Genomic DNA, 12,103 nt, shown 5'->3' on the forward strand with positions numbered 1-12,103 from the left:
GGTCTGGGTAATACTGGATCCTTAGTCATCCAGGTCTTGGCAATACGAGATTCTTAGTTGTCTAGGTCTTGGTAATACTAAATTCTTAATCGTCCAGGTCTTGGTAATACTAGATTCCTAGTCGTCCAGGTCTGGGTAATACTGGATTCTTAGTCATCCATGTCTTGGCAATACGAGATTCTTAGTTGTCTAGGTCTTGGTAATACTAGATTCTTTATCGTCCAGGTCTTGGTAATACTAGATTCTTAGTCGTCCAGGCCTGGGCAATATGAGAATCTTTGTCATCCCGGTCTTGGTAATACTAGATTGTTAGTTGTCCAGGTCTGGTTAATAGTAAATTCTTAGTCATTCAGGTCTCGGTAATACTAGATTCTTAGTTTTCCAAGTCTTGGTAATACTAGATTATTAGTCGTTAAGGGCAGGGTTGAACAATTTCCCTTGTGGATCATTAAAGTTTGTCTAAGTCTAAGTAATACTGGATTCTTAGTCATCCCCGTCTTGGCAATATGAGATTCTTAGTTGTCCAGGTCTTGGTAATACTAGATTCTTAGTCATACAGTCTTGGTAATACTAGATTCTTAGTCATCCAGGTCTTGGTAATAGTACATTCTTATTCATCAAGGTCATAGTAATCCTAGATTCTCAGTCATCCAGGTCTTTGTAATACTACGCTTTAGTCATCCAGGTCTTGGTAATAGTAGGTTCTTAGTCATCCAGGTCTTGGTAATAGTAGATTCTTGGTCATTCAGGTCTTGGCAATACGAGATTCTTAGTTATCCAGGTCTTGGTAATTCTAGATTCTTAGTCATGCAGGTCTTGGTAATACTAGATTCTTAGTCATCCAGGTCTTGGTAATACTAGATTCTTAGTCGTCAAGGTCTTAGTAATACTACGTCTTAGTCATCCAAGTCTTGGTAATAGTAGATTCTTAGTCATCCAGGTCTTGGTAATAGTAAATTCTTAGTCATCCAGGACTTGGTAATTGTAGATTCTTAGTCATCCAGGTCTTGGTAATACTAGATTGTTAGTTGTCCAGGTCTTGGTAATAGTAGATTCTTAGTCATTCAGGTCTTCGTAATACTAGATTCTTAGTCGTCCAAGTCTTAGTAATACTAGATTCTTAGTCGTCCAGGTCTGGGTAAAACTGGATTCTTAGTCATCCAGGTCTTGGCAATACAAGATTCTTAGGTGTCCATGTCTGGGTAATATTAAATTCTTAGTCATCCAGGTCTTGGTAATACTAGATTCTCAGTCATCGAGGCCTTGGTAATACTACGTTTTAGTCATCCAGGTCTTGGTAATAGTAGATTCTTAGTCATCCAGGTCTTGGTAATAGTAGATTCTTAGTCATTCAGGTCTTGGCAATATGAGATTCTTAGTTGTCCAGGTCTTGGTAATACTAGATTCTTAGTCATACAGGTCTTGGTAACACCAGATTCTTAATCATCCATGTCTTGGTAATACTACGTCTTAGTCATCCAAGTCTTGGTAAAAGTATTTCTTAGTCATCCAGGTCTAGGTAATGATAGAGTCTTAGTCATTCAGGTCTTGGTAATACTATATTCTTAGTCATCTGGGTCTTGGTAATAGTATATTCTTAGTCATCCAGGTCTTGGTCATATTATATTCTTAGTCATCAAAATCTTGGTAATACTAGATTCTTAGTCATCCAGGTCTTGGGTAGTACTAGATTCTTAGTCTTCCAGGTCTTTATAATACTAGATTCTTAGTCATCCAGGTCTTGGTCATACTAGATTCTGAGTCGTACAGGTCTTGGCAATAGTAGATTCTTAGTCGTCCAGGTCTTGGTAATAGTAGATTCTTAGTCGCCCAGGTCTTGGTAATAGTAGAGTCTTCGTCGTCCAGGTAGTGGTAATGCTAGATTCTTAGTCACTCAGGTCCTGTTCATACTAGATTCTTTGTCGTCCAGGTCTTGCCAATCATCAAATTTTGAAACCGTACTCAACAACTAATTAATTAATTAATTAATTAATGGATTAGATTTTATATCGCGCTTTTCTATTATTAGATACTCAAAACGCTCACAGAGAAGTGGGAACCCATCATTCATTCACACCTGGTGGTGGTAAGCTACATTTGTAGCCACAGCTGCCCTGGGGTAGACTGACGGAAGCGAGGCTGCCAGTTTGCGCCTACGGCCCCTCCGACCAACACATATCATTCATTCATCATTCATTGATGAATGCTAATGAACATTTATGAATATTGATGAACATTTATGAATGTTGATGAACATTTATGAATGTTGATGAACATTGATGAATGCTGATGAACATTTATGAATATTGTGTCACGGCCCAGGCACACCTCAGTCGCATTCATCGGTGTGTTGCGCTGGGCGCACCTCCAAGAGCACGTCAGGTGCGCGCCACTCCAACTGCAGCCAGCAGCTCCAGTCAATCATCAGCAATCAACACACCTGTCGCTGATGAGAGGACCTGCCTTCTTAAGCCAGGGCAACCTAATATCCTGGGCCAGAACGTAGCGACCAGTCCTGTACAGTAAGCCGTACATATCTAGCTCTATGCACTCTTTGCTCCCTCTGTATTTTCTTCCCCGCTGTGTTCAATTGTCTCGTGTCCTCCTTGTCGCCTTCCAGCAGATACCTCCGTTCCCACATCACAAGCTGTGTGTCTCGTCTTCCCGTATTGCCTCTGCTTCCCTGGCTGCCTCTTGGATCTCCACCTCCCGCCTGGAAACGGACTTTGACGCCTCTCTCCTCCCCTCGACCTCACGTCGGCTCACGGACCGCCGAGCAAGCCTTGCCCCTCTTGGACTTCTGCCTCTCTCTCAACACTACGGGTAACACTCATCATTTAATTCCTACACATACTCACACATCATACACTTTTGGATTAGTCACACTCTATTCCCTTGTTTATTAGTATTATTTCTTATTTATATATATATTATTCATATATAGATCATTAAAGTTATATAGAGTTAAACGACGACCCTCCTGTCTGTGCCGTCTTCTTCCCCTGTACAAACCGTAACAGTACGTTCTGGCCATAACATTAGGAAACAGACGGCACAGTGACCTCAGTCCCCGCCCCTTTCTCGACCCCCACAGTTCCCTATCCGTCACCATGCGCCCGAGATGCCGTGAATTGCCCCAACCTGGCGAAGCGTATCTCGCAGAAAAGGATGTTCCAGCAGTTGAAGGCAGACTCGTTGCAGTCATGGTGTTCCTCAGAGGATGAAGTGTTCTTGTCCAACAAAGACAAGCAAGCGATCTTCCTGGAGCTTAAGGCAGACACCCAGCCATGGGAATGCGAGGACAAAGCAGAGCAAGCCGTAGAAGATCTCCCTTCTGACACTATGGTGGCAGCTAATGGCTAAGGTGACAGAAGCAGAAGACCGCTTCCTCTCCCACTCGCAAGCCGCCCGGACATCGTCCTCACCACTTTGCCCGCAGGCATCTATACCTTCACCCGACCCAGACAAGGAACTCCCCAGTGCTAGATCCCCGCGACACAAACTACGGCTATGTACCCACGACGTGAAGTGCGGCGGACGCAATGATATAGCGGAGGCCCTCAGCTATTCACCCGAGGAGCTGGTGAACATTGTGTGGAGCCCCGAGTGTTCGCTGGTTACCATTGACTCTGTCTGGCCCGAGAAGACCGCGGCCGCGTCCCGGTTGCGTCGGCGAGGACAAAGACCTCCCAGAAGGGCTTCGACTCGCTGTCGGAAATCTCCGCCCCCAGTGATTCAAACTCCGCCTCCAGTGATTCAAGCTCCGCCTCCAGTGATCCAGACTTCTCCCCCAGTGATTAAAGCTCCGCCTCCAGTGATTAAAGCTCCGCCTCCAGTGATTAAAGCTCCGCCCCCAGTGACTTTGGCCCGCCCCCTTTGCCTTTTGGTCCGCCCACCACTCGGGAATTTTTTTTCGGACCTTCATCAACAATCTTATGATTTAGTGTTTAGCATAGCTAAAGGGGAGGATGAATCTACCCGCCTCCTGGCCTCCCGCTTCCCACCCTTTGTGACTATTCCACAGTTGGCAGGAAGTGTCTGGCATCCACTGTCAGACTGGGGGGAATTATACTGGTGGCTGTGCTGGTGGGGTAGCACAGATGCGGCGTGCAAAACGGATATTCCTGCTCGACCACCACCACCGGTTTTTCAACAGGCCAAACACCATCCCCGAGGCAGACCACCACCACCTGTTCTCCGGCATAGCAAGCCGCAACCACAAGCCAGACCACCACCACCTGTTCTTCGACAGGCCAAACCGCAACCTCCAGCCAGACCACCACCACCTGCTCCAAGGCTGGTCTCCGTACCAGCACCCGCTCCAAGGTTGGTCCCCGTACAAGCACCCGCTCGAGGACTAGTCCCCAAACGCTCATCCGCTCCAAGACTGGTCCCCAAAGCAGCACCCGCTCCAAGTCTGGTCCCCGAACCAGCACCCGCTCCAAAACTGGTCCGCTAATCAGCACCCGCTCCAAGACTGATCCCAGGCACAGCACCCGCTCCAAGACTGGTTCCCGATCCAGCACCCGCTCCAAGGCTGGGCCCCAAACCAACACCCGCTCCAAGGCTGGTCTCCGTACCAGCACCGGCACCCTATGTCCACTGCCTCCTTCAGCAACTCAGCCAGCTCCTCAGCCTGCTGCTTCGTCTCTGACTCCGACGACATCATCCTCCTCGTCTCTGGCTCTGACGACGTCGTCTTCCTTGTCTCTGACTCCGACGACATCGTCCTCCTCATCTCTGACTCTGACGACATCATCCTCCTCACCTCTGGCGGTCCTTTCCACAGCGCCACCAACCTCCTCGTCTCCTGCATTGTTGCCCTTGCAACCTCCGGCTGGCCGGTCGCACAGGTGGCCATCAGGTGCCCGCACGCGTAACCCTCTGTGGCCAGTGCATGGACGCTTTTTGCGCCAATAGCAGCGACGCCCAGGACAGAGACGTGGAACTCTTAGGCTGCTGTGGTTCTGGCGTCACTCGCGTCCGCCGTCCCGACGGCCAAGAAGGTGACCGTTCCTTGGTCCTTCGCAGGCTGCAATGGCGTTCTACTCGCCGCCGCCACCAGATTCAGGGACACTTGCGCCGGCGACCCACCACCAGTTCACCTCTCCACCCTCCTTTGACTCTTGGTCTCTGTGTTCTTCTGGTTCCAGTGTTAAGACATCTGTAAGCTGTCCATAAGAGGGGGGTACTGTCACGGCCCGGGCGTACCTCAGTGTGCATTCATCTGTGCCCTGCGCCGGACACACCTCCGAGAGCACGCACCTCCGGCTGCAGCAAGCAGCTGCATTCAATCATCAGCAATCAACGCACCTGTCGCTGATGAGAGGACCTGCCTTCTTAAGCCAGAGCAACCTGCTATCCTGGGCCAGAACGTAGCGACCTGTCCTGTACAGTAAGCCGTACATATCTAGCTCTATGCACTCTTTGCTCTCTCTGTATTTTCTTCCCAGTCGTGTTCAATTGTCTTGTGTTCTCCTGTCTTCCAGCAGCATATCTCCGTTCCCGTGTCACGAGATGTATCTTGTCTCTCCGCATTCCCTCTGCTTCCCTGGCTGCTTCTTAGATCTCCACCTCCCGCCTGGAAACGGACTTTGACACCTCTCTTCTCCCCTCGACCTCACGTCAGCTCACGGACATCCGAGCAAACTTTGCCCGTCTTGGACTTCCGCCTCTCATTCAACACTATGGGTAACACTCCTCTTTTAATTCCTACACATAGTCACACACCATACACTTTTAGAGTAGTCTCACTCTATTACCTTGTTTATTATTATTATTTAATATTTATATATATTATTCATATATATAAATAAACATATAGTTAAACGACGTCTCTCCTGTCTGTGCCGTCTTCTTCCTCTGTACAAACCGTAACATATTGATGAATATTGATGAACATTGATGAACATTAATGAATATTGATGGATACTGATGAACATTGATGAACATTGATTAATATTGCTAAACATAAAAAATGATGAATATTGATAAACATTACATAAACACTAATAAACATCTATGAAAATGTATGAATATGGCTGAATATTTATGAACATTTACGAATATTGATGAACATGTATGAATATTGATTAATATTTATGAATATTGATGAACATTAATGAAAATGTATGAATATTGATGACTACTGATGAACATTAAGAATATTAATGAACATTGATGAACATTTATGAACATTCACTAATGTTCATGGACATTGAGGAATATTTATAAATATTGATAAACTTTGACAAATATTGATAAATATTGATGAATATTGATGCATATTGATGAATATTGATGAACATGGATGGACATTAACTCATATGGATGAACATTGATGAATATTGATGAACATTGATGAACATTTATGAGTATTGATTAACATTGATTAACATTTTTGAGTATTGATTAACATTGATACACATTTATGAATATTGATGAACATTGATGAATACTAATGAACAGTGGTGAACATTGATGAATATCGATGAATATTGATAAACGTTTATGAATATTGATGAACATTGATTAACATTGTGGAATATTAATGAACATTGCTGAATATCGATAAATACTAATGAATTTTGATTTAAAAAATTATGAATATTGATAAACATCGATTAGCATTGTGGAATATTGATAAACATGGATGGAAATTGATGAATATTGATAAATATTATTGAACCTTTATTACTATTGATGAACAATGATAAATATTGATGAATATTATTGAACATGTATTGCTTTTGATGAATATTGATGAACATTGATAAATATGGATAACAATTTATGAATATTGACAAAAATATTAATGAACATTTATGAATTTTGATGAACATTGATGCATATTGATGAACATTGATGAATATTAATACACATTGATATACATTGATGAACATTGATGAATATTAATGAACGTTTATGAATATTGATGAACATTTATGAATGTTGATGAACATTGAGGAATATTGATGAAGATTTATGAATATTGATGAAAATGATGCATTTTGATGAACACTGTGGAATATTGATGAACATTGATGAACATTTGAGAATATTCATGAACATTGATGAACATCTATGAATATTGATTAACATTGGTGAACATTAATGAATATTGATAAACATTTATGAATATTGATGAACATTCATTAACATTAATGAATGTTGATGAACATTGTCAAATTTTGATGAACATTTATGAACATTGATGAATATTGATTAAATTGATGAATAGTGATACATATTGATGAATATTAATTAAATTGTATGAATATTGATGAACATTTATGAACATTTATGAACATTTATGAACATTGATGAACATTGATGAATATTGATGAACATTGATGACCATTTATGAATGTTGATGAACATTGTGAAATTTTGATGAACATTTATGAATATTGATGAACATTGATGAATATTGATTTAAAAAAATTGATGAACATTTATGAATATTGATTAACATTGATGAACATTAATGATTACTGATGAGCATTGATGAATATTGATAAACAAAATATTTTTTATGAATATTGATGAATATGGATGAACATTGATGAATTTTGATACTTATTGATAAACACGGATTAATATTGATGAATATTAATGAACATTTATGAATATTGATCGACATTGATGAATTTTGTGGAATATTGATGATCATTTATGAACATTGATGAATATTGATTAACATTGTGGAATATTGATGAACATTGATAAATATTTATAAACATGGATGAATATTGATGAATATTAATGAACAATTATGAATATTGAAGAATATTAATGAACATTTATGAATATCGATCAACATTGATGAATATTGATGAACATTGATGAACATTTATGAATGTTGATGAACATTGATGAACATTGTGGAATATTGATGAACATTTATGAACATTGATGAATATTGATGAACATTGATGAATATTGATAAACATTGATGAACATTGTGGAATATTGATGAACATTGTGCAATATTGATGAATATTGATGAATATTGTGGAATATTGATCAACATTTATGAATATTGCTGATCATTTATGAGCATGTTTATGAGAATATTGACTTGACTTACCAACATCAAATTCAAAGCCTTTATTTTGGAAGGTGTGTGTGCATCCACCGGCCTGGTCATGCTGCTCCAAAACCAGAACCTTCTTTCCAGCTTTGGACAATATGGCCGCCGCTGTCAGTCCTCCTACACCGCTGCCGATAACCACAGCGTCCAAGTCGCCTGGAACTCGATCCAAGCGGAATCCTGCGGTGATACCAAGACTGTGAATTTTTGTTGGGCAGAAACACACTCGCAGGTCAAAGGTTGTACAAAGTACTACTGTGCTGGAATACTACTCTATTGTAGTGCTACTGTACTGGAATACTACTCTACTGTAGTACTACTGTAGTGGAATACTACTCTATTGCAGTACTACTATACCGGAATACCATTTTACTGTACTGGACTATTACTATATTGTAGTACTACTGTACTGGAATGCCGCTTTACGGTAGTAGTGCTGCACTGTAATACTACTATACTGTAATGCTACTGTACTGTAACACTACTCCACTGCAGTGTTACTGTACTGTAATGCTACTAAACTGGAGTACTGCTGTAATGCAATATTACTCTACTGTGGTTCTAATGTACTGTAATACTACTCTCCTGTGATACTACTGTACTGTATTACAACTCTCATGTAGTACTACTGCACTGGAATACTACTCTACTGTAGTACTGCTGTACTGTAATACTACTCTACTGTAACACTACTGTACTGGTTTACTATTATATTGTAGTACTAGTGTTGTACTACTGTAGAGTAGTACTTGGGTAGGTATAAAAAGTGTGTAGTCACCTTTCTTCAGCCTGTCGTCTCTCTTCTTGGTGTCGCTGACAAAAGGTGCAGGAGCTCTCAGGTTCTTCTCGCTGAACACTTTGTAACGGCGACCAAAGGTGAGGAAGGCCACCAACGTTCCTGCCAACAACACGGCCAGCAGCCACCACCACATGGTCCAGCCAGGTACGCCCACTTAAAGCAGCAGTCAGGTACGGCCAGGTACACTGAGTTAAAATAGAGGTCAGGTCCACCCAGGTACACTGAGTTAAAGTAAAAGTCAGGTCCAGCCAGGTACACTGAGTTAAAGTAGAAGTCAGGACCAGCCAGGTACACTGAGTTAAAGCAGCATTCAGATCCAGCCAGGTACACTGAGTTAAAGTAGAAGTCAGGTCCAGCCAGGTACATACACTGAGTTAAAGCAGCATTCAGGTCCAGCCAGGTACACTGAGTTAAAGCAGCATTCAGGTCCAGCCAGGTACACTGAGTTAAAGTAGAAGTCAGGTCCAGCCAGGTACACTGAGTTAAAGGAGCATTCAGGTCTAGCCAGGTACACTGAGTTAAAGTAGAAGTCAGGTCCAGCCAGGTACACTGAGTTAAAGGAGCATTCAGGTCTAGCCAGGTACACTGAGTTAAAGTAGAAGTCAGGACCAGCCAGGTACACTGAGTTAAAGCAGCATTCAGGTCCAGCCAGGTACACTGAGTTAAAGTAGAAGTCAGGACCAGCCAGGTACACTGAGTTAAAGTAGAAGTCAGGACCAGCCAGGTACACTGAGTTAAAGTAGAAGTCAGGTCCAGCCAGGTACACTGAGTGAAAGTAGAAGTCAGGACCAGCCAGGTACACTGAGTTAAAGTAGAAGTCAGGACCAGCCAAGTACACTGAGTTAAAGCAGCATTCGGGTCCAGCCAGGTACACTGAGTTAAAGTAGAAGTCAGGACCAGTCAGGTACACTGAGTTAAAGTAGAAGTCAGGACCAGCCAGGTACACTGAGTTAAAGCTACAGTCTGAAGTGAAGGAGGAAGATTTTGTAGAGAGAAGATGATAGGAGGAGTTTGAACTCGTGACATTTTGGACGTGATGGCGTTAAAAGAGCGGATCAAAGGTCGCAAACACCCAACTTGTTGTTACACACTGATGACTGTGAAGTCACACTAGGAAGTACACCAGCGAGTACTACTGCTGGCTGCTGGTAGTCAAGTACCTCAGGGCCTTCTTCCTGCCGCACATTTAACGCCCACTTGTGTCAACAAAGATGTCCTCTCTGCTCCGAGATGAACTTTGCCTAAGTCAATGAAGTGTAGAAAAATAGGATTCATAAAGAATTATTACGCTTTAATAACGTGCTTCATCACATGTCTACTTACTGTCTACTGAAGTACTACTGTAGTACTACTGTAATACTATTATACTAGATATAAAATATGATTCATAAGTCTTATTTTTATGAATTATTATGCTTTAATAACGTGCTTCATCACATGTCTACTGCCTTCCTATCTACTACTCCATAGTACTACTGTAGTACTACTATATTGTATTACTGTTCTTTATTACTGTACTCTTGTATTACTTAACTGTAGAATTACTTTGCTACTGAACTACTACTGCTGTTGTACTATCGTACTGTTATGACACTTTGCTGTAGTACCGCTGTTTTGCTACTGTACTTGTATACTATTCTATTGCAGTACAGCTGTTACACTACTGTACTGGTATACTACTATACTGTATTATTACTTTACTGTTGTACTACTCTACTGTTTTACTGTTTTACTTGGGACGGTATAGCTCGGTTGGTAGAGCGGCCGTGCCATCAACTTGAGGGTTGCAGGTTCGATCCCCGCTTCCGCCATCCTAGTCACTGCCGTTGTGTCCTTGGGCAAGACACTTTACCCACCTGCTCCCAGTGCCACCCACACTGGTTTAAATGTAACTTAGATATTGGGTTTCACTATGTAAAGCGCTTTGAGTCACTTGAGAAAAAGCGCTATATAAATGTAATTCACTTCACTTCACTTCACTTCACTTCACTACTGCTGTTATACTATAATACTATTTTATTACTGCACTGTACTACTGCTGTTGTACTACCACACTGTTATTCTACATTACTGTAGTACTATTTTAGCGTTGTACTACACAGTATTTTGTACAAGATCATATTTTGTAAATATAGAAGTATTTTGTATACAATCATATTTTGCAAATATAGAAGTATTTTGTATAAGATCGTATTTTGTAAATATAGAAGTATTTTGTATACAATCATATTTTGTTAATATAGAAGTATTTTGTGTACAATCATATTTTGTATACAATCATATTTTGTATACAATCATATTTTGTAAATATAGAAGTACTTTGTATACCATCATATTTTGTAAATATAGAAGTATTTTGTATACAGTCATATTTTGTAAATATAGAAGTATTTTGTATACAATTATATTTTGTAAATATAGAAGTATTTTGTAAACAATCATATTTTCTAAATATATAAGTATTTTGTATACAATCATATTTTGTACATATAGAAGTATTTTGTATACAATCATATTTTGTAAATATAGAAGTATTTTGTGTACAATCATATTTTGTATACAATCATATTTTGTAAATATAGAAGTACTTTGTATACCATCATATTTTGTAAATATAGAAGTATTTTGTATACAGTCATATTCTGTAAATATAGAAGTATTTTGTATACAATCATATTTTGTAAATATATAAGTATTTTGTATACAATCATATTTTGTAAATATAGAAGTGTTTTGTGTACAATCATATTTTGTATACAATCATATTTTGTATACAATCATATGTTGTAAATATAGAAGTACTTTGTATACCATCATATTTTGTAAATATAGAAGTATTTTGTATACAGTCATATTCTGTAAATATAGAAGTATTTTGTATACGATCATATTTTGTAAATATAGAAGTATTTTGTATACAATCATATTTTGTAAATATAGAAGTATTTTGTAAACAATCATATTTTGTAAATATAGAAGTATTTTGTATACAATCATATTTTGTAAATATAGAAGTATTTTGTGTACAAGCATATTTGGTATACAATCATATTTTGTAAATATAGAAGTACTTTGTATACCATCATATTTTGTAAATATAGAAGTATTTTGTATACAGTCATATTCTGTAAATATAGAAGTATTTTGTATACAATCATATTTTGTAAATATAGAAGTATTTTGTATACAATCATATTTTGTAAATATAGATG

The 12,103-nt window shown here is 39.8% G+C and overlaps 1 protein-coding gene across 1 annotated transcript in view; it reads right to left on the minus strand.

The window, feature by feature from the left end:
* Positions 1 to 9,036, minus strand: part of LOC133620608 (all-trans-retinol 13,14-reductase-like) — a 34,156-nt gene extending 25,120 nt beyond the window's left edge. The window contains exons 1-2 of the mRNA XM_061982203.2: positions 8,871 to 9,036; positions 8,090 to 8,272 (exon numbers count right to left, since the gene is read on the minus strand). Of these exons, the coding sequence (XP_061838187.2) occupies positions 8,090 to 8,272; positions 8,871 to 9,024 (337 nt within the window). The 5' untranslated portion in view covers positions 9,025 to 9,036. The remainder of the gene's footprint in view (positions 1 to 8,089; positions 8,273 to 8,870) is intronic.
* Positions 9,037 to 12,103: the final 3,067 nt, after the last annotated feature.

Source organism: Nerophis lumbriciformis, linkage group LG24, assembly GCF_033978685.3.
Source record: "Nerophis lumbriciformis linkage group LG24, RoL_Nlum_v2.1, whole genome shotgun sequence".
NCBI classification, from domain to species: Eukaryota; Metazoa; Chordata; class Actinopteri; order Syngnathiformes; family Syngnathidae; genus Nerophis; species Nerophis lumbriciformis.